The 24,390-nt window shown below is 42.5% G+C and overlaps 1 protein-coding gene across 12 annotated transcripts in view; it reads left to right on the top strand.

Moving 5' to 3' along the window:
* Positions 1–24,390, top strand: part of nrxn2b (neurexin 2b) — an 806,770-nt gene that overhangs the window by 766,205 nt on the left and 16,175 nt on the right. For 10 of the 12 annotated variants that reach the window (XM_078936626.1, XM_078936632.1, XM_078936628.1 and 7 more), the window contains 2 exons: positions 1,673–1,762; positions 12,256–12,578. In XM_078936626.1, coding sequence (XP_078792752.1) covers positions 1,673–1,762; positions 12,256–12,578 — 413 coding nt within the window. The remainder of the gene's footprint in view (positions 1–1,672; positions 1,763–12,255; positions 12,579–24,390) is intronic. The other 2 variants (XM_078936630.1, XM_078936631.1) reach the window with 1 other exon arrangement.

The raw sequence follows: 24,390 nt of genomic DNA on the forward strand, positions 1-24,390 counted from the left end.
CATCACTCATTCCAGTTTTTCTTTTCAGTTTGCCTTTCTGTCTTCATTAAGCCCCCGTGATTCTCTTCAAGGTGCCCCTCCCTCTCGTGGACAAACAGCTGTGCATCTTCATATGCAATGAGCAGAAGTGCGTGTGCAAACACATTTTCCTCTGCCCCCGTGAGCCTTTTCTGCACAGGCAAGCGTGGGTAGAGAGCCCCCTGGGGAGTGGAAGGAGGTACTGCATTACTGAGTGATGGGTCTATTTTAGGTCTCTGCAGCAGCACAGGCCAGTTGGATGCGATTGTGATCCCTCGCGCTGTCACTCTACTGGTTTTCTCTCTAGAACCTTTTGCTATTAAGTCTTTTTCAGGTAAATATTTCCATAAAGACCCACTCTGAAGGAAATTGTGTTTGTGACTTGTTCTTGTAGCACTTTTCTGACGATGGAGAACATAGAAAAAGAAAATTAAGCTTAAAACGGCATTTCTGAGTATTTCTTTTACTGGAATCGTAATGAAACAGGAGCAGTCAAAAAGATTCAGTTTGAGAAAAGAGCTTTTTTATGGCCAGCAGTTCCACCAACAACTCAAAAGGTGAATTTCTAAAGAATTCTCGCCGCCCTGCAGCAACTATGTCCAAGAAAATGGCGCTTTTTTTCTCTCGCTTTTGGCCAAAAGCGGCACAATCATAAATAAAGACGACTGGGAAGGCTTTGATGACTGATCATCGGAGTTGGACTTTGCTCCTTCTTTCTCTGAACCACCTTGGCTTCTCCAGATACGACTCCGACTCATCAGACTCCAATAAAGCGGCGGCCCGGTCACCGCCGGCGCCTCATCTCTCCTCATTTCGGCTTCATTGACAGCGGTTGTGATTTACGCAGCGCGACCCAAGGGTTGATTGAAGCGAAGTGAGGGATAATGCGTTTTCAAAGCAGTGATGAAACTTCTTGCACCGATGATGAAGTGATGTTAATTGCCAAGTGCCACTGAGAAGTGCTCAATTAATGCACAATAAAGACAAAAAAATCAGAGAAAACAGGAGGCTGACAGATGTGTTTCATCGGATCTGCTTCAGGTGAAGAAAAGCGGTTGGGTTCAAAGTGAAGTGATGTTTCAGGGGCTGCTGTCAAATTGAAGAGGTGGGGACTCACTAATCAGCAACTCTTTGTTTAAAATTGGAACTAAAGGTGTCTTCCTAAAAAACAACCATGAAATGTTTCATTTCTTTGTGTGTGTGTGTGTTTGTGTGATTATTTCATCTTTGGGTGAGGTGACAAAGCTGTTTTTCTGGAGGGCGGTTACACTTAGATGCATTTTTCTGCGTTTTCCTCTGGATGTAATTGACTGATCTCCTGTGTGTTTAGCTCTCTTCACTACTGCTAATGCTTTTCCAAAGTGTTTTTGCAGAGGACTATCAGAACTTCAGCCATTTTAATCATCTTCTTTCTAAATACCTCATAAATCTTTTTTAACGTTCTACAAGATTAAAACATGTTTTAAAGGTCATTTTAATGTTGTTAACTTGCCTAACCATAACAAACTAGTCCCAAAGCAAGTTCTTCCTGTCCTAACTAAAGCTGATTTAAAGTACATAAACATTTGCTATGTTTCCCTTCTAACCTCTAACCTTTTAACTTCCAGATTTTCTTGTATCCATTCTTAATTTGTCTTCTCCAAATTTCTTAAAGGGAACCCTGATTATGAGCGCCTGGCTATTGCTAGACAAAGAATCCCATACCGACTTGGTCGGGTAGTTGACGAGTGGCTACTCGAAAAAGGTAATAAAATCCCTTTAACTCCACAAATGATCTAACTGCCTAACTTAGCCTAACCGCTCTGGATGAGGTGCAGTGCCACGCAGCAGGGGCGAACGATCCGGCTCTTAAACACTGGCTTTGTGATGATTGGGTGACACAGTGTCATGTGATTCCCCTCAGTTATTCTAGCAACAGTAACTGAGAGGAAACCGAGCTTTAACTGAGATGCTCTTACGTGGCGTAAAGACAAATTGTTGAGCTCCTGTCATGGGGGGCTTCACCAAAGCGCCTTAAACTGGGGCTGCATCTCTCCAGGGTCTTAACCCCCAAATAACCAAACATAACTCCTAATAACCAGAGCACATGTGAAACAGCCCACTGCTTCTTTCATGTGTCTTTTGTTGGCAGGATGTGAGTGACTTAAAAAAAAAAAAAAAAAACTCCCTGGAAACTCACTAAAAGTTAAAGGGACTGCTGAAGCTTTTTTCCTCTAAGTGAATCAGCCTTTGGTGTAGCGTGCGGCAGCAATAAGCCGCCCGGCATCATAAATTAGGAACCCGGTGTTTCGGTTTGACTCTTTAACCCTTTGAGTGTCGGATGACCCAACGTCTTGGTTTGAGCTGCTGGAGGTGGTTGATTCATAAAAACGATTCGATCTGGCAGATAAAAAGAAAACAATCCACAGTTGTTCAGAAATTAGCATAAAACAACAAAAAAAACACTTCTTAAATGTACACTAAGCTGCATTTGTGCTTTTCTAAAGTACAGGCACAGTTCTGGTGCAGCCTTTCTCTAAAACTTGTTTTCTGCATTAAAGATGTACAAACCTTACCATAAATTATTCATTTTAGGGCCAATTAGCTTTAGGGCTCTCTCTGAAACGGAAATGTGAGCGATAACACAAGCAGAGATGAATTCCGGAGAAGAAGAAAAAAATCGGTCTCGGAGAGAGAAAAAAATGAAGTATTCATGCGACAGACAAGAGAAATTAAGTGCCTGCATATTTATTTCATGGAAACAAAACAATTCTTGCATTCACATCCGGCTCTCGTGAAGTGACTGGTGCGCTCTCCAGCAGAGCGATGGCAAACGCACAGGCTGAGGGGTCGTTAGGACACAAATTAGAATTAAAAAGACTTGGGAGATGAAAAGTGGAGCCATGAAAAAGCCACTTCATGAAATGATTTGTGTGTGCTAGGGAACGCTAGACAGACTGAGTTTGAAAGTTCATTTACTATTCTCTTTCTTCTATAGCATGAAATGAGCCTGTGTGCAATCTTTCAATAAGAACACAAGGCAGATGTAAGAATTGGGGGGAAATAAACAAATAACCTCCTAAAAATCTTAAAATTAAGTCTGTGATCGAGGCCTTTTTTTTTTCCAATGGGAGGCAGCCTCTTTGTTGAGATGAATCGATTGTTAAAAACATCTCATCTGCATGTTATTAGACCTGGCACAGTGGTTTTGAAGGGCCTCTCTGTGATGCTGTTCACATCAGAATCTAGATGATCATGTGGATTAGTGGGAAATGTCGAGCTCAAAGGGTTAAAGTTGTTTCCTGTTGTCAGAAGGAGGCGTTTCAGGAACCTCCAAGCAGAATCTGACCACCTAACAGCAAATCAAACTCCACCCACACTAACCACTGAGGGCTTCTCTGATGGCTCCGTCCTCCTCGGCCCAGATCTGAAAGGATTCGGCACATTTAGGAGAGCCCTCAGTTATAACCTTGTTATAAAACAAGTTTAACTCCATTGAAGCCAGACGGCAACATTTGGAAGAACTTGGACAGGTTGCGGCAACCAACAAAAACTCTAAAAAGAATTCTAACCATATTCTAACCCATGCTAAACAATAATTCCATCCACCCCTCCATGTCTGGAAACCTCAGAGGGTTAAAATGATGAACCCCAAATTGTGCTCATCTGCTCTGGATCAACCAAACGTTTTTTACGTCGAAGGTCCCTTTAACGTTTAACGTTTTCACCACTGCAGTGTGTGTGTGTTACTTTAGGCGAGAGCTGTTGAGTGTGTGGTCCTGCTGTCGTGGATGTCTGGCATTGTGTGGAGGTCTCCATGTGTCCTAGAGCTGTGGGTCAAAGCAGACTCAGCCCTGAGGGCTTCCCTCCGCAAAGTTCAGCACGTCAGTCAAATCTCTCAGAAAGTCGAGTGTCATCCCAATCCAGTGTGGACAGAAGAAATGCTCCGGCGCTCTCCCAAGTTGGTACGTTGGTCACACCCGGCTCTAATGGAAGTCGCTGGAGCCGGCAGAGTCCTGGAGGAGAGGCACGCTGTGGTGCTGCGCCGTCGCCCCGGATCTCACTCCAAAGCCTTTATTCAATCTCCCATGCTGTGTGTGAGGCAGATCAGAGTGAGCATCTCCAGCCCACTCTGTGTCTGCTGACTAAATTCAAAACGGCAGCAATTACAGAGACCCAATGGAGGGGAAAAAGTCCAAGTGCCAAAAGTTTTCTACAGCTCCATGTCAAACCAAACTTACTCAGACGTGTTTCCTTTTTGCTCATGATGGATCTGTCACACCGGGGGTTGTTTTTTTTTTCGTCCCCTTGTCCATTCTGCAAAAACTCCTGAGACTGTAAGAGGGAGAAATTAGAACAAATATCTCCACAACTGCATCTAACGTGTCAGAAATAAGCTTTTTCTGACAGTCTCTTCTCAGTAGGGCTGTGTTTGTCCTGCCTCACGTAATATGATACGCATCTACAGACACGGACAACTGTGGGGCAAGAAAACTGTCCAAATGAAATGAATGCTCATTGACAAAGTTAAGCACTAATTAATACAGCATTTAGTTTTACATTTAAAGTGTGGATAAAGGTTAGTCTTTGTTTTAAATACGACTTTTCTTTGATTTGCTGCACAAATACAACATTTCTCCAGTAACATTACTGTCAAAAATAGGTCACAGGTTACAAAATGAAACTTTCATTGGCCATAGCGAAAACGGCCGCCGGTGTTATCTGTGTTAGTGTGCGTGATCGCGTGGACACGTCACCTTAACTGTAAAATGTGATTATATAACGTTTTATTTTGAAAGTGCAAAGGAAGTTTTTAATTTTGAAACCCAGATCTGTTTCCCATTTCTGCTGCTTTTTTGCCGCAACATCGACGCATCAGCGGACTGGAAATAGAACTTCTGCATTAACGCTCGCGTTGCGTTGCGTTGCGTTACGGAGGGTCGGGTGCCAGACGGCGACATGGCGGAAGGCGATGTAAATATTCCAATTGATTAATGAACGTTCTACTTTTTGGGGTCAACGCACTGCAGTGAGAATCAGTCTTAACCGTTAATAACAGCGATCTCTCACAGCGGCCTTCTGTTTTTTTTTTTGCGAGGCGACAACAGCTGATTGTGTAAACAATGCGGCCGTGGACCGACTCTGACCCAGAAGTGGTAAAAAATAGTCCAAAAAGGAGTAGCACACATGCCACTACACTAATTAGGTGGGAAAAAAAGAGAAAAAGGTCAATGTCTCCCAAAGACGCTTGATCGTAAGAGAACAGGGAAGCAAAAACATAAAGATAACTCAAAGCTAAAACAAAACACACCACCAGGATGAAAATATTTCTTTCTTTTTTGGAAATGTCCTGCTAAGATATGCGAGAGATTGATTTGTTTTAGCTTTATCTACACAACCCTAAATGCGCTGTAATTGTGTTAATGTATCGTTTTGTTGTTCATTAAACCCAATTGTCTCTAGTTTATGATGTCACTGCTGCAACTTGAAGATTAACATCGATTTGATATGACCAGTAATCTACATAAAACATCAACAAAGTAGAGCTGAAACTAGCATTTGTTGATAAAACCTTTAAACTGTTCATTAGTGCCTGATTGTTTTGTATTGTGGGGGCAGTTTGTGTTCCCGTCGTTCTCTCTAGTGGTAGTCGGTTCGCACGCCCACTTTGCTCCATGACCTGAGATACATGTGACACCGTGTAAAAAGGCATTTTCAAAACAGAGAAAAGTTGCATCAAAAACAGACGTTTTAAACGTAAAGCTAAATTTTGTATTCATGCCTATTTCTTTTTTGTTTGTTTTTTTCAAAAATATGCACAACTTTGTCTATGAGCGTATGTTTTCATTTTGACAGCAATCTGAACCCATAGTCCACAAATAAATGCTTACAAGTTTCAGCTTACTTTGTGCTGAGACGATACAGTCCAGTTATTTCACCGAGATAGATACAACTTAAACTATAAATGAAAATGACCTTTAACCCTTGTGCTTTCCTATGACCCCCCCTTCCATTGACGTGTTATTCCTACCATGACAAAGGTGGATAAAGGTGAAGAGGATTTCATGTAATCCATGGATACCAGTGAAGATCACAAATCATTAAAGAAAAAAGGTTCAGAGCACTGTCTAGTGGGTCTAGATGACCCCACTCCCAATGTTAATAGCACAAGGGTTAACAGAGAAACGTTTTTTGTCCTACTGGTACTTTCTAATTTGAGCAACAGAAAACAAAAAACAGCTTCAAACATTCAAACCTGCCATTTTAGACTGTTTTACTGTGAAAAAAAAGGATTATCAAGTGTAGAGAAGACCACAGTCCACAACATTTCCCCTCTGGCCAATTGGAATTGATGCCACTTGGTAGAAGCAAGCTTGTGATTGGACGTCTTTTTGGGTTTTCATCATCTGTATCAAAAGCCAGAGAAAATGAGAAACCAAGAAAGTTTGACATAAACCGAGTTTTACTTCAGAATCCATTTTATGTCTATCCACCAGAGTAATCCTGTTTATATACATGGGATTTTCTACCGATTCTTCTGTTACTGGATAGATTTTTCAAAATGTATCCATCTTTTACACCCATCACTGATTGGTCAATTAAAAGGATTAAAAAAAAAGCCCAAAAGATCCCATTTTCGGGCCTAAAAAGCAAACTGGAGAATCAGCTTTAATGTTCGGTCTTGTTCCCTCAGTCTCTAATCGAAAGCAATCAAGTCCTCCCACTTGCTGTGCGGCCAGAGCTCAGATCGAATCTCCGGGCCAGGCATCGGTCCATACAATTCCTTACTTTCCCACTTTACACATCTGGCCACAGTCTGGACTACAGAGAGCGGATGCCTCCCAGGCCTTGTTCCTGCAACGCCGTGATGAGCTTGGCCTCCTGCAGAGTCATTATCGTCTTTCCTCATTTGATCTGACGGTGCCATTATGGCTACGTTTGAGAGAAGAAAGCGAAAACTGAATGAAATGGAACATGTTTGCCGACAAGTGAAGAGGCGACAAGAGAGAGCGCGCCTGTCGCTGGAAATGAAAAGGAACGCGTCCGCCTTTTCATGGTCTCCTACAAAAATAAAAATAAAACACATCAAAGGCAAGGGGAAAAAATGGAAAAAAAGAGCTAACCACCCTGTCGACAGACCTGCATACAGATCTGAGATCAGCCGTTAAGCAGCATTTGAATAAATCCTATTTATTCTCTCTAGAGATCTGCAGATCGAACTCGAGTCTTTCAGCGCAGTGTCTTCATGCCACATTTGACCGCTCATCTCAGTTGTCAAACACAATTAATTCCTAGCATTCTACCAACCCAGCTTTTGATGCGTAAAAGAGAAAAACTCTCTTAATTACCAAAGAGAGCCTTGTGCCGCCGAGATAACTTGAGAACACTCCATAATCGACTTTTCCAGCAGCCTAGCCCACCCCTTTGTGTCGGGCTCTTCTTTGACTCGCTGCTTATTCTCTTTTTTTTTTTTTATCTTTAAAGGAGAAAATGGAAATGGGGGAGTTTTTGTTTGTCGATTCTAGCATGAGAAATTCTGCAGCCACACCAGCAGGATTTGTGAACACAGACTCTTAAAGACTCTGCCTTCAAACGGGCCGAACTTTCCGCTCCACACATCACAAGGCAGCGTGTTGACAGGGGTGAAGTCGGGGCCGTCCCCCCCAACCCTGGAACCCAGCAAAGAGGAAACATTTCAGGCACAAGCGCCATGCAAGCAGAAGGCAGCCCTCCTCTCTGCCAGATAACAGGAGTGGAAGGAAGATGAGAGAGGCGTAATGATAACAGCGGTGGGTGACAGATAGCACTCTCTGCTCTCTCAGCTGCAGCCTTTTTCATACCCCCCCCTCCCCATAGACACTTAGTCTGCGAGCCTAACCCCCCCACATCCCTCCTCTCTAGCAACCCCCCTCCTCCAGGTTAGTGTCGCCACACTCTCCTCTCCCCTCCTCTGCACCTTCACTGCTTTGTAGCCATAGTGCCAAACATGCTGTTATTATTTCACAGCCTGTTACAAGCAATCTGTGCATTAGCCAGCGAAGCGTGGCCCCCACCCAGCCCACTGCCGGGTTTAGCTCCGCTCAGATGGTAATTACCAAACACGGCTTAGCGGTGACGAGCCATTTCTCTCTGAGGAAGGAGAAGGTCGGAGAGGATGACAGATCAGTGCAGAGCTGCAACTCTGGAGGACTTCTGTGACGGCTGCCACTTCAGGAGCTCTTCCCTTCTGGTCAACACAGTTTGACTTGGAACAGGGGAGCAGCTTTCCTGATGAAAGATTTTTCAAGTGAATCCTCAGATAAGGCTTTATGACTTCGGATGACATATTTCACAAGGGGAAGTTGTTGCTTATTGAACACAGATTGTGCTGAAAATGATTTTCAAAAAGTATGAAAAATTAAAAAAAGGCATAATTTTATTGACTTCTTGGTTCTTCTGTTATCAGACACGGTTGTGTTTTTTCACATACCTGACATGTTTTGACGGACGAAAGCTTTTGTGAATCTTTGTTTAAGGATAGGTATCAAAAACAAAGAAATTCTGAACCTTTTGGCGACTCAAAATCAAATTATTGTTAGTGGAGCCGTCTCTCCGGGGTTTGGTGTTGGTAAAGCGGAGTGTCATCTGTAAAATAAGGAGCTCAGAGACACGTTTGGGTGTAGAGGACCGCTACTTTATTCTGCCATTGTTATTCACATATAGCACCTAAAAGTCCATTTGTCACATAACGTTATCTAACTGTCATGCGCACAAGAAACACCAAAGCAGAAGAAGAAACAGTGTTACAATTTTTTTCCCGTTAATTCACGCCTTAATATCTCGTAATTTTCCTTTTTTTAAACTCCGTTTTAACTATCCACGACTGCGGTACACAGGTTATTTTTTTTAAACCTCCCCGATAAACTGAGGTAAAACCCCACCTGTTGACTTTGCGACAGGAAAAAGAGGCAAAAATTGTTTGTGCCTCCATCTTAGCAAACATCGAATGGATGAAGGGGACCCATCTGATTAGTTCAGTCATTCATCTTCTAATCCGGTTGATCCCTTTCGGGGTCACGGAGGCTGCTGGAGCCTATCCCAGCCACTTGAGGGCGAAGGCAGGGGACACTCTAGATGCACAATGAACAAACTACAAAAGTCACAGCTTTTTGCTTTTATGCGCTGGTTCAAGTCTGTTATCACAAACTGAAGATGTTTCAAAAAGGTTTTGCCCTATATAAGCGCATCCTCTAATGCAATTTGAAACAAAGCAAAAACCAAGATTGAAACGTGTTAGAAAAAGTCCCACAGAGTTAAACACACAATTAGCTAGTGACTCACAAAGTCTTTCAAATGAGGATCAAACTTCACACAAATGTTTGTCTTCTTCTGTGTGAAAACTTCACAAACTCCATTTTCATGACAGTTAGGTAAGCGGAGAAGATTTTCCCCGCATGCCGTCTTTGTAGCAGAGCCATTTCTCTGGTTGATGTTTATGTATGTAGCTCTACAATCACAGAAGACAAGTGTTTGACTGCTCATTCAGCTCCAGGCTGCTTTTTATCTTACCTGTTTATCCGCAGATTCCTCTTTTTTTCTTCCACACAGAGCAATTTTACACCAGTTTATGATTGACACCTTGTTAGAGCCAATATTGCAAATGGGATGAATATTTAAGAAGATACACTTTCTGTATTTTTTTTATGTTAGTAACACTAACAGAGTTAAGATCCATCATTATAATAGCCTCAAATGCAGTTTAAGGTGTCACAATATAAGATTAAGGCCTTTTAAACCTTAGAACATGTTTAGATTATAAAAAAATGTTTCTTTTTTATCATTTACATTTTTTCTACATGGACAGAGACTGTTACTGTATTGAGAAGGTGAAATAAAATGGTGTTTGGCTGAAACTAGAGACATTGCCTTTACAGCTACACGCCATTTTCTCTGTGTTAACAGCAAAGCTATGTGTTCTCCTGCGAGAAAACAGCGTGATTGTTTGGCCATTAGAAAGGCGAGCTGTACAGCAGGAAGGATGCTGAGTGTTGCAGAGGTCTGACCATCCTGCTCTCTGCACTGCAGTCAATTAGAGCTTTGTATGGCTCCAAATGGCCGTTCTAATAAGAGGCTGTTTGTAATGCAGGCCAGGCACCCTCCTCCTACCCTTATCCCACCCCTGCCCCGCATGCAAGGTCCCCACACACAAACCCATTAAATGTCTATCACCTTAAAAGCCCCGGGGAGAAAACCTGCAGCCTCAAATCCAAATGAATTAGACCAACAGGCCGTCACCCCCCGTGCACCGCCAGCCTCCTCACTCATATGTAAGCATAAAGAAGAGTCATATGTAAATAAATGGAGCTGGGAAAGGCCAAACATGGCTGACAGACGCGTCCTCGTCTCTGCAGCTGTGTCACATCCAGCTCTGTCGCAGTGGGAGCTGCAGCTGCTTGTCATGCAGAGGTTTCCTTGTTGTTGTTTTCCTTTTTTTTTTCCACACTCCTTCCCCGCCACAAAAATTGGCTCTAAAACCACATGTCACTTTTGATTTGACCTGGCAGACCCTGAAACAATAACTTCATCAGACTTTGTTAGAGTCTCATCCTGATGAGACGGACACAAAAGCAACACTGATTTATCTCGTCTAGAGGGCACCTTCCTTTGGTTTGTTTGTTCCATCTTTGCCGGTCAGATGGGATGGAAATGCAAATGGCCACCCAAGTGCTGTCCGGCATGCAAAGCTGGTTTGAGACCATTTATTTCATGAGTCAAATGCACAAGTGGACACGTCATGTAAGTGCGACAAGATGCAGCATCCTACAAATGGAAATCCTGACAAAGAACCTCATCGTTTTTACAAAAAACTCCTCAACTACCGGCCAGTGGAGCTAACAAGACAGAGGAAGAACAAGAACATCTTCAACCTTAAGAACCTCAGCTGACTTAAAAACGGAGACCCTCTGGGCTGACGGGTTGGAAGAATGTGGGTGTGATTGGTGTTTGTGTGTTCACCGTGTTTGCAAACTATCAAAAGTATTCCTGCATTCTGTTTAGTTTTGATTTTTTTGACAGTTTGACAAAGGCCATCCCTCTTGCACCTCCATACATGCTTTGACAACATATGCAAAATGTGGGGAGGCAGTTATAAGACAACAGTTCACATGCCCGACATTAAGTCAGATCATTACCGAGGAGGGTCTCTGGCGGACGTAATAACGAGTTAATGAAAGTGTGAAACCTCAGCAGAGTAGAATGATTTTTCCAGAGCCTCTGCAGAAAACATGGACACAAACACATTCAGGTCTACCCACTGTCTTCAGGCAGCAGTCCAAGGCTCAAGCGCACATTACGGGGGGGTTCCTCTGACAAACAAGCACATTTCCTCTTTGAGGGAACGATCATTAAACGTGCAAAAGGCCCAATTTTTCTCCCACGTCTTTTCCCAAGAGTCCTTCTAACCCCAATATCTGCTGTGACTCCTGATTGAGGTCAAAGTTCCCAACAGTCCACATGATGCAGTTGGAACTTTTCAAAGCAGACGGGGATGCAGACGTGAAAAAGAAAGGCTAGAAAATTAATCTGACATCAGCTGAAAGAAAAACGCAGGGAGGAGAAACTCCACCTGTCAGAAGGCCCACCCTCCTCCTCCTTACCGCGCGCTCTGGTAACACATTAGTATTGGGCCCTGGTTTAATGGTTGACCCCATCCTCCCTTCATCCATCTATCCATCCAGATGAATAGTAATGACCGCGGAGAAGAGCAGCTGATGAATTAAACATTGGATCTCATTTTCGCTCCTTAGGATGGCAGTGGGGTGACATTTTTCTGCTGGCAGAGGTACTTTATCATTGTGCAGCTCAGGTGCATTGAAGGTCAATGACACAGACACAGCACTGTTCTAATATATTCAATTTCAGGGCAAATCAAATGCATTTTGCTGTGAACTATCAGTCTCAGGGTCAATCCGCAACCGCCCCTGCAATCTATTTGACTGCCACATTCTCGCTGCCTTCCTGAAAATGTGCACAGTTCCATGACGGCAAAAACTGCAGCTCTCCAGGGTCTAATAGTTCTAAAGTGTTACCAAGAAAATCCCCATTTTTGAGGACACTCCCTTTAATGTCTGCACTTAAAAAGTGATTCATTTAGTGTTAAAACTTGGACAGAGACGATAAGCTCATTTGTATTCTTTGCCGTCTTTCTTTCTTTCTCTTTCTTCCTGCCTTATCTCCACTTTCCATCTCCTTCATTACATTGACTCTAATCCAAACCAGGTCGCCAGCTGACCATCTTCAACAGCCAGGCTTTTATTAAAGTTGGTGGTGGAGACAAGGGGCGCCACTTCCAGGGCCAGGTCTCGGGCCTGTACTACAACGGGCTGCAGGTGCTCAAACTGGCAGCCGAGGGTGACCCCAACATCCAGACACAGGGCAACCTGCGGTTGGTGGGCGACGTGCCCTCTGTGCTCACCACCGACACCACCTCCACCACCCCACTGGCTGACATGTCCACCACTATAATGGAGACAACCACCACAATGGCCACAACCACCACCCGCAAACAACGCTCGCCCACCATGAGGGACAGTGTGACGCAGGTGAGCCATGCTGAGCCCGCCCTCCAGTCTGCATGAATGATTCATACTAAGAGCAAACGTTGGGTTCAAGAACACATGCTGGGGTGGTGCACTGTGTGATAGAAGGTTGGTTGATGCTTTTTCAAAGGTGCTGAAAATACACAACTCACAATAAGTTAGGGGTGTTGTTATTTACACGAGTGCTTTCTCTATTTTGTCAGATTTTTTATTAAATGCGTAAAAGTTCCCTTTGATATGAATGTAAAGAAACACAGTTGTCATTACTTTGATATTTTGTTACCCCAAGCATTAAGACAATAATAAAGAAAGCCCCAAATAGCAAAACTGACCATGTCAATCACAGGTAATGACAGCTTGACAGAGGCGTCTCCTGCTCCTCACTAACCTCATGATGTTGTTCTGAGGTCTTCCACAACAGCTACATGCAGTTCTGCCAGGTCACTTGGTAGTGGGGTTTAATTATCCAGTCTCTGGTCCCAGACGTGCTCTAGTGGTTACAGGTCAGTGGCCATTGCTGGTCACCACCATATGATACACTCCCACTACCTGAAGTCCACCTGTGACTATTCTGGCACCATATGGTGGAGCATTATCATCCCTGAACAGAAAGTTGGGGGTGTGTTCTGGTGGAATTGGGTGACGATGATTGTTCTACGATGTCTCAAAGATGAGAACATGCAGTGACTGGATCATCTACAATAACCAGATTGTTTTTTTTTCTGATTGGTGATGCGTGTCCTGACTGTTGCTCCTTCTCCACCAAAAAACCATGGAGACTATGTTGACCTCGGCGTATCGTTCACCTTACCTTCTCAATCAACGATGAGGACCATCATTTCTGTGCCCGGTGACCCGACCCTCATCTGTGAACAGGACAGTAGACCGTTGCTGCATTGTCCAGGTCACATGTTGTGTCCACTGCAAACGTTCACGGCAGTGTCTTGGTGTCAGTGGAGTCACCGGCAGCCGTCGTCCAGTTTGTCTGGAAACCTGAGTACCCCTCACATCTGGTAGCTGTGAGGCGTTTTCTAAACCATGCCTGAGGTCAGACATCCTTAGGTTCTGGTCTTGATTGTGGTCTGTCTCTGCCTAGGCTCCCCCCCCTTTGGTCGGTCCCAAACTCTGATAGTAGTTCAGAGTCCACGTTTCATGTCCAAGTTCATCTGCAACACCTGAGTGTCTACTACTAACCTGAGGGTGCTATGGTCATAAAGTGAAGTGAATGATGAGCTTGGAATGACTTACTGACTAAATTAGATTTCTCATACTGATGTCATATTGAAAATGTTTTCTTTGGGATTTTGGCCCCTAAGTAAAACACACTGAACACAGTGAGACCATCATGTAGAAAACACACAATAAGGTGTGTCTGTCACCACTATACATTTGTCACCTTATCCTAAGAATCTGTGTAATGAAACAAACACTGAGTTTTTCCCAATATCCCCAACATATTGTAAGTAGCGTAATATTTAAAGGATGGAAGAAGATCCTTTTACGACGATAATGCAATACTAAAAAAGAAAAAAAAAAGAGGGTGGTCAGCAGTGAGGTCCCTTTTCCCGAACGCTGCTGGGTGTCAGACGAGAGCCTAAAGGTGAATCACATCACCTGATTCCTGATGCTTTTAAAGCCACAAAGTCCAATTGGATTTCCTCCGAAAAGATGAGGCACACCAGGAAGCTGGTAGAAACAGCACAACCTGAGCAAATCAAAGACCACAGGGGGCCAGAGAAGAAAATTCTCCATCACAAAGAACAGCAAACAAGGGTGCAATGAATGTCTATTTATGAGTCTGCTGCACACGCCTGTAGGAGGTCCAGATTTTATGGTGATCCTCACGTACTGAAGTAACAATCATGGTAAGTGAGAACTGCAGGGGGGTTTTGCGCCCACATAAATGATGATGGAACGGGCCGGCAATCCAGCCCCCCCCCCCCCCCCCCCCCCCCCCCCCAATTATAACATAATAACAGGATCCATTTATTCTGTGGGGAAAAGTGCTCCACTCCACATTGTGTCTGTTGGCCATAACTAGATCTAAAGTTGGAGTTTAATGTTTGTACTCTATACTCAGTCATTGCTGTAATCCAACACTGCCTGCTTTCCTCTTTCCTTTCCCTCAGAAACACAATGAGTCACAGACGTCCCGCCTCTTATTCACGCAGGTTTAGCAGCTTTGCTTGAGCATATTCTTTCAGAAACAGAAGCTGCAGTGAAAACATAAACATCCTTGTTCCCAGAACATCAGCTTGGCCAGAAGCCCCGTACTTTACCTCCACACGACCCGCAGAGAAGCTGCGACTCCGAGCTTCACGCCGAAAACCTATCAAACGTGTCAGATTGAATTAAAGGCACATTTTTTAGCGTCAAATACACGGTGGCCCTGGAGTGCAAACATCACTTAACGCAGATTAACAATTAAAAAACACAATAATACTTTAAAGAAACCAAAACAGGAACAAAAAACCTAGAAAAAGGTAGCTTTGCTTGGACATCACTGGTTGGATGATGACGTTTGAAGAAGAGAGAAGGCACAAGGATGTTGTTAAGAATAGTTAGAAACTTCCTTTTACCTTTTATTGGTTTAAACTTAATTCACTAAGCATGTATGATCGTATTATCGCATTTATTATCAATAGTATTGTATTATTGTGCTGATCAAATAATGCTGCCCTTTGAGCTAGCTCATGGGTGGAACGGTATGGAAAAGCTAAATAATGACATTAGTAACAATGGCTTCTCACATTTTCTTTCAATTTCGGTCTCCACAACGTGGAATTTAGCAAAAAAGATATCCACTAAGTGACGATAAATCCCCCTGGCAAAATTTACGAAAAAAAATAAAAACACCGTGCCCGCGAGCGCCCACTGCCCCTTTGTCTAAGGTGAATTCCCACGGCATGACTACTCACCACTCTTGCCCGCACATCATTGGAAATCACCGCGTTTACCGCTGAATCTGCCTGCGTTGGAAAGTCCAACATACCGCGCACACCTCCCCCTACCTGCCGTCGAGGGCTGCGGCCGGCAGGGACAAAAGTGGCGCGCAGAGCCTTAACGTTGATAACTACGACAAAAGTGAATTACAAAGCTCTTCCCCGTGAAAACAAATAACATTAATGATAAATGAACGCCTTCCATTTCCTTAAATTAATTTGTTAAAGTAACTTAACTTACCTTTTACAAGTTCCTCCAGCCAGCAGGTGCTTGGAGCTTCTCCAAAATGGCTGACTGCAGAGTTTCTCCTCCTGGAATGCTTCTTCACCGATGGGGTTTTTCTTGTCCAAAATTAAGGGGCAAAGGATCAATCCTAACTATTTCATGTTTTCTCAACATGATTTAAATATATAAAAGTAACACTGCAAGAAATTAGGTGTGATTTTCAAGATTATAACATGTTTCAAAGGTAACCATAATTTGTTCATATATAACACACATGTTTAGTATTAGTAAATTGAACAACCCCACTTTTCCCGTTTTTTCAGTGTACGGCCTGCGGACTGGATCCAGCCCACCTCCATGTTTGGTTCGGCCCACTGAACAATACCAGAGACCCATGCTTTTGTTTTTGTTTTTAATCTGGCCACATGAATAAGACCTGCATAGAACATGACCTTTTCTTCCACCCGTCTGCAGTCTGTGCTCCAACCTGAAACCCTCTAAAATCCCTGTCAGCAGAACAGACAGTTCATCTTTACCGCTTTAGCTCATTCTTTTAGACTCTAAAAGAATGAGCAAAGAATTATGCTGCTTTTTTTTAAAACAGTGAACCCTGTTCTGTGTCCTGATTGGCTGGAGACCTTGTCAATCAATCTCCCCTGTGTGTGCTGTGCAGAAACGCGGAGCTCTTCAGATCAGAAATCTGTGATCGATCAGATCTTTGTTCTCATTCTAAGATCCTGGACCTAATTTCTATGAAGGTTTGAGAATTTAAACAGGAGAGAAAAGCTTGAAAATGGTCAAGTCTGTCTGAGAAAAGTGTATTTAAGCAGTGAGGAGTTCTACTGCCAATCTGACTCCGTAGATTTCACCGATCAGAGTTATTTTTAGAAGGTAAACCCTGCAATAAACGAGGGAACTCTGTACTGCTGAAAAGGTAACGCAGATATATATGCGTAGCTGCAGCAGAAGACATACAAATGTTTGGGTTGGTCTCATTATTACTGGATGAGATCAGACACGCAGGACACAGCTGCTACGTTTTATCACAAACTGTGAGACGTGTGAGGAGCTGCAGCCCTCAAAGTCTTAGCGGGAAAATGACGGGAGAGAATCCACTATTTATTGTTTTATTTTTTAATGTATCAGTATAATTTTTCCTGACTTTTTGTCTTAAAAAATCACAGAGACAGTTATTTGGTCATTTTTTTACTTTCATAAATAGTGTTCTTGATTTTATTAAAAGGATCATGAATTAATAGCACTTTATTATAGGGCTTTGCAGCATAAGAAAGATAAGAGTTTAAAGTTTAAAAAGAAAAAGGGACATTTTGGGGACTACACTCTAGCATCCATGTGGTGTTGGAAGATTTGCTGTTTTTCATTCTTCCGATCATTCAAACACCACATGAACGCAGCAGCGTTTCTCTAAATTTTACACCAGGCACATCAAGCCGTTGGTGCAATTGGCTCTAAAATGAGAACAAAAGTTTAAACCTAAAAAATCTAAAATGCCCTGTTTTAAAATGTTAAAGCCCCGCCCATCTTTGATTCTGTACCGGTCGGTCATAAGACATGTATAATGCTAATAAATGTCTGACTAACACCCTAAAAATTCTATTATAATGCTTGTTTAATGCATTAAGAAAGCTTGTTCATGAATCTTAATATAAAGTGTTTTCATCCAGATTCCACGTTATTTCTTTCCCACTCCACACATCTACTCCTGGTCCAGCCCTTCTACCCAAATTTACAACCCTATGTGGGCCGCCAGTCAAAACATTTGCCCACCCCTGCTGTATGGGTTTAACGGTCTTATTGGTTAATTGATTCACAAATACCTTTTACAGGGTGCAAACTGCATCAGATTGATATAAAAATCTTCAAAACATTTATGTAAATTATTATTATAAAATCTGTCTAAATGTGTAAACTGTAAAAAATTCAAAATGAAATCAAAACAATTGAAACCGTCGTGAATTGAATCCATCAAGGCTCTGTTTATTGGAATTAAATCGATTCTGGATATTATTGATGATACCCAGGCCTACATTTAAACAGAATAAAACTTTAATGTAAATGTGGATGACTTTAGTTTCTGACTCAAAAATATTCAAACTTTTTTTTAAAGGTTGGAAAAAAAATTATTTTTGTGCCGCAGAGGGAAAAAAAACTGAACAAAAAGGGGCTTCTAAATAGTAAATCTATTAGATGTGGATAATGAAATAATTTTTTTAATTAGTCAAAAAAGGCTTTTTTTAAAAACAATGAAGATATAAGGTTTATAAGCTATAGGGTTAATTTTTCATTTTAGAAAATACTTTTCTGCTTACAATATTAAATCACAATATTTATTTATCAATAACATCCCAATTCCTCTTTTAAATTGCAACTTTAAACAAGTCTTCATAAAACACTTTTCTCTGTGTGTGTCTCTCTACTGTACACTTACATACAGTATATGGTATATGTAAGGAACATTGTTTGATTAGAATTCGATTTTAGTCCTATTTATTATTGTTTTTTGTTCAAAAAGTGTCGATTTGGAACCAAAACCAAGTCTGTTTCTTTATCGCTAAAGAGAAACTTTGATGTATAGAAACTGTCTTGTGTCAAGCTCTTCACTCAAGCAATACTCAACTCAACTTAATTTTATTTGTATAGCCCAAAATCACAACAACAGTCGTCTCGATGGGCTTCGAGGGAAAACATGAACTCAAAAGGATCACGAATACATAGAGTTCAATAGGAAAATACTAAAATGAACTAACAAACTGACTAAGCTATACTGGCATCCCTGCCCTTAGACCCCCCTTCGCGGTAAGGAAAAACTCCTAAAAAAACGGATTCCGTAAAAAACGAAGAAACCTCAGGGGTGCCCACATGAAGGAGGGATCCTCCCCCAGGACGGACAGGCGATTTACCAGAACTCTTAGAGAAGAATTAACTTATCTAACCCTACAACTACATTTATAAAGTCCAGCAGACGAGCTTCATCCAGCTGTGGTTGGGGGGACAGTCAGGGGCGCGAGTCGAGCCGGAGACAGGAACCACAGCCAGGTGTAGGAGCAGGAGCAGAGACGAGGTACTCATACACAGCTTGTAGAAAGTGTCACGCCCATGTAGAGGAGAGGGGATTTTGGAAAGAGAGGCTTCAGATAAACATGAAATATGGCATTTTAAGACATTAAGATTGTGGGATTTTGATTCACAATTATAATCAAAACACCACTGGGACCGTTTTTATAAAAAAAAAAAGTCATTCAGAGAATTTAATGCAACCTTCTGTGTAACTAAGCATGAAATGTGTGTAGGCAAACAGGCAGAAACACATATTTATCTCCAATATCATCAACAGGCAGCGACAGCCTGCATACACGCTTCCCTTTCTCAAATGTCATTGTACGAATGGGGGGGCCATGCTCCCTTTTCTGGTGAATTTCATCTTTAAAAAATGCACCTGGCTGCTGGTATTTGTCGCACACAAAAAGCCAGAGCCGGCACAAAAGACCACAAATAGCATCATGCTTTGCTTTTCTAGTTTAGTTGATCAGTAAATGAGCTCTTTCTGTTTAGGCCCCACAGTAACAGGGCTTCCTGCAAGTCCAAGCAGTGTGTTTGGAGGTCGACTGCTTATTCTTATGCACACATTAATGAAGCTATGAATGCTTCATGGAGACACATTGATGCTTCACGATGGTCAAAATTAACCTTTTGTCGTTCAACCTAAAAAAACAAAGAAGATACGAAAGCGTATGAACTGAAACAGAGATTGAGGTGACACCACACAGCGTCTGGCTTCAGGTGGTGTTTTTCCATAAAATGCCTGTCACACAGACAATTTATAGATAACTGTGAGCCGTTTGGCTTTTTTTTAACATCTGTCAGTAAACTTGACATAGTTTAAGACTAAAGTAGAGCAAACAGTGATGGAGTATGTCTTTAGTTCTCTGCAGGAGGGGTCGAGCCATTGACTGCAGCATCAGCTGACTGTTAACTTGTCACATATAGGTGTCACATTTAGACTGTAGTTTTACTTTACTATTAACAGTAAATAATCTGTAAATGTCCTCATTGTGTTCATATTTAATGAACTTATTCATTCATCATCACTTATCTTTTTGGAAGGAAAAATTACTCATCCGGTAATGCTTCCATTTTTTCTTCCTGAAAATTGATCAAGGAGAGTAATGAGAGTAATTCATCTCAAAACTGCAGGCCAGTGGATTTACAACTGAAGTGGTCCAATCATGGAAAAAAAACGAAGATGGACTACTTATCTTTAAAGATTTATCACAAAAAGCATGAATTAATAAACAAAGGGTGATGGGTTACGTTTATTCGAGTGTTTGTGGGTGAGCAAAGTAACGTCTCACCACAGTTTGAGGAAAACGGTGGACTCCAAATCAAAGAGTATAGTTTGATTTAGGATATAAATAACTGTAGCTGTTTCTAACTACAGCAGAGTCTCATAATTCACCAATATGTGCTGGACACTAGAAGTGTTAATCTAGTAAAAGCAATTATGCAGGCCTGAAATGTTGTTAAAGGAAGAGATGTTCGATCAGACGTGCAGGGCACATGCTTTACATATGACATGACTGTATAGAATAACTGGACTGAGTGACCCCTCCACCCTCTCGTTCCGAACATGAAGTACCCGCTGGCTCCAAAAAGCCAATAGACTTCTAAGGAGAAATAAAAAGCAGTTTCTCATTCTATTTGTCAGAATAACCATTCTTGCTCTGAATTTTTTTATTTTACATGTTCTTGATGTTGTTCACCTTTCGACACATCCCAGGGGTCGCCACAGCGTTATCAGCTTTCAACGACCTGCACATTTGGTTTGGCAGAGATTTTTATGCCGGATGCCCTTCCTGACACAACCTTGTATTTTATCCAGGCTGGGGCCCAGCACAGACAGACCCAGACTTGGGCCCCTTTGTGGCTACATAGTTAGTGCGAAGACCCTTGCCCACGGACCTACACTATACTGCTGCTTACCATATTATGTTTGATTGACAGTTTCACCCAAGCACACCTTCAAGTGTATGGCCTTCCAACAAGCTCCCTCCTGAGAGTGGTTGCCATGGTAATGTTGACTCAGACCAATCACTGCTTACTGATGATTCTGGTTCCAACATGGCGAATGATTTAACTTAATTTGGTTGGAGCCAAAAGGAAATCATTGTCTACAGATAATGTCACACACACTCAGTCCGGTTCTCTAGTACCAGGGGTGTCCAAACGTTTTACAAAGAGGGCCAGATTGGGTGTGGTAAAATGTTTAAGGGCAGTCAGTCTGATATTATTTGAACAATTTTAATAACACTAAATGCAAATGTACTGTTTCATGAACATGTTATTGCGTTGGCATGCTTGTCCTTTCTTCACAGATAACAAATACTTCTAAATACGTTTTTTTTTACCAATTTGTCAAATTTTCACACCATTCATTCCCAGTTAGCTTGTCAATTGTTAGCATGTCCTGTTTGTCAGTGTCACTTGATATTGAACTCCTTGAAAACATTTACAGTGATAGGCAGACACAGTTGTCTCATATTTCACTGAAAACATTTGCCAATTTCTACTTTTTCTAGAAGTGGTGGCCCTCAATGAGCTAGAATGTTGCAGAAGGTTCAAACAACATTGTTGCCACATCTTTGCAATGTCTTAAAACATAATTTAGTCAACCACATCCTTTTTTAGAAAATGATGGTGCAGCATAATATTGATTTTATGAAAGGAGGCCTATGAGAATTTGAAGACAGACTATATTTGGCCCACAAGCCGGACTTTGGACATGCCTGTCTTATATAGTCAGTGCATATAACCTGTCAACTAGATGGAAACATTGAAGAGCTTTATGGATCTAGAAGGCATGCAATGATTCTCTTACCCCACGATTTGGTTTAATGGTGAAACATACGGTTCGGTTTTGGATCCAGAATTGTGGCATTGCTAGGATCTAGTATGATGTCATTAGCTGTTTCCATCACACATATGCACAGAACTTTATAGAAATTCTAGAAATGTCAAAAAAACTACAATTTTGCAATTGCACTGTTTCCATTCAATCAGAATTATGCAAATAAATAAACACAGACCAACTCACGCGATAAGTCATTCAAAACAAGGCAACGGATGTGAACAGTACTTTGACTGACAGCAGAAACTTTCACATTTCTGCCACGACACTAGCGCTCATCGTCATTTGTCAAAAGATAGGCCTCGGCGTCTTCATGCCGTGGAGCGGCGAGCTCCTTTCACGTGGGAGGGGCTACAGATGACCCCATTTGGGGAAATGGTGGTTGGTGATTTTACAGAGAATCTGTGGATCCAACAATTCCTCATGACACGCTCACATTTTTATGAGCTGTGTGACGCTGTGGGACCTCTGGTGGCGCCCGCTGTGCAGCGGCCAAGACCGCCAATTCCTACCAAGAATCCCATCGCCATGCGGGTGTTGGTCATGTGACTCCTTTAAAGTGTTTCCATTGCAGTTTTGAAAGTATGTTGATTTCGTGTCGCAAAACCTTTATCATGTATATTTTTTTTTATAGTCGTTTTTAATCCAATTTGCGAAACGTCTCTAAATTGGTTCAGAAAACAAAACATATGGTAGATTGTGTGAAACAAATGTAATAACAGAGAAAAGAAGCATCACTGAGTTGTTATTTTTTAGTCACTTTTCCTTGTTTCCTCTCATCTACTTCAGAGTTGAACTGCACAGAAAATTGGTTGTCCAGCTTGAGTGAGGTGCTCAGCTTCACCACAGTCTTTTTTTCCCAAAACAGATGTACAGCAAAAAAAAAAAAGGGGGGATTCCAGTGAAGACATTGCATGGACATGATTGGTGAACAAAAGAGACCTCAGAGAGCAGCATCAATATCAAAGTTGACAAGCTGGATGATAATGTTTAGATGTGCTGCTTTACGTACTCCCATGATGCAATGTTCCTCTGCGCTGCAGAGGAGGTTATACTCGAATAATCAATTATTGAACGTTCCATTAGTTTTGCCACAAACAGTAATAGGTGACTCATGGTTGAGGCACCATGAAATTCTCCCGGTGAGATCATCAGTCAAAACAATCTGGCTCCACTCCCCGGGTGCAGTTTGGCATGGAGCAGCCGATGGAGCCTTAATTCCCGTTGCATGCATCACTTCTGGCGGGTAAAAGTGAGAGGATGAAGATTTAAAAGAAATAAGAAATTCAAAGGAAAGAATGAAGTTGCACCTGCAGCCGCAGATTAACGGCTGTCCCGTTATCCTCTTTTCCTAAATGCATGAAAAAAACACCAAGCTTATGGCGTAGATGTATCGATGGGAGCTCTGTTAAATATCCAAAGCATCCGGAAAAGTCAGTCCACAGACGGAAAAGCTAGCGAGCAGAAAGTGAAATCATTTTTGAAAAAGCTCTGAGCTGCACAGCATGCCGAGGCTTTGATCTTTATGAAATAATGTGCTTTGATGCTTAGAATAAAAAGATGGATCGTTTGATGGGGGGTGGGGGAGCGGGGGGGGTTTGCCATCCCATGCTTGTCTGGGTTCCACGGGTAAATCCGAGCGAGCGCAGCAACGCCCTGGTTGCCGTCCGGAGCTTCGGCCCTCTCAGGTGTTTTCTTTGGGGGTTTTTTTGGAGCGAAACAGTTCAAAGCTGCCCCCCACCCCCCACCCCTCAAGAGTCTCCCTGAAACTGAAGAGAAGAAAAAGAGGTCTGGGTCAAAGTGAATTACAGAGCAACTCCTTCAGTATTTCTCAGCGTGTGGGGTTAGTGGGCCTTGTGACAGTCTCCACATCTGATGAATGACAGCCACTGATGCGTCTCAGGCCTGGTCCAGACGGAGAAGCAGTTTGGAAGCAGGGCTGCACAAAATAACAAGCAATGACACCTTTATCAGCCTGGAATAACCGTGTGACATTTAGCCAGTATTTTCAGCTCATACCGGTACAAGCTTTTTACCACCACCCCCCCCCCCCACTCCCACTCCTGCAGTGTATATTTATTACCACATCGGCTGTTTAATTTGCAGAAGTGCACATTTTTAAGGATTCATTAGGTGCCATTTATATGGAGTCAGGAAAAAGGGAGACAGCCGAGTGCACGGGGGGAATAAAAATGCCAGCGCCTGTTGGATAGAGATATAGCTGGGAAAGTGAGGCAGGATCATTAGCCCCATTTGACAGAAGCAGCTGATGCGAACACACTCAAACGGACTCGATGTGATTAATAAGTGATAGCACCCACATCGTGGATTAATAAAAGAGGGAGAAAAGTCGGCCAAGCAGTGGGGCTCTCAAATCAATTATGCTGATAAAAGCCCTCCATTTTCTATCGGATGACCCCATCTTGAAAAACAAGCAGAGGGGGACAGGAGAGGAGGGGAGATGTCTAGACGTGCAGCTGCATGAGTCATGCAGCACTGAGGACAAACCCTGTTCCCTAAATTGAAGCCACCTTGTCCAATCGTCTGTTTTTATTTGAAGACGCCTGCTGCCATCATCCTGTACCCCCAGCTCTGCAGGGCAGACTTCATGTTCTCCGCTGCACGCTGCATGGAGCTGGGGTTACATATGCCAAACACGGAGAAAGGGCTCCAGGACATGCAGAAGCATTAAGCACTTCAAATTAAATAGTAGCCATGTGA

Source organism: Oryzias latipes, chromosome 18 (genome assembly GCF_053564925.1).
Source record: "Oryzias latipes strain Hd-rR chromosome 18, Olatipes_Hd-rR_3.1".
Classification (NCBI taxonomy): domain Eukaryota; kingdom Metazoa; phylum Chordata; class Actinopteri; order Beloniformes; family Adrianichthyidae; genus Oryzias; species Oryzias latipes.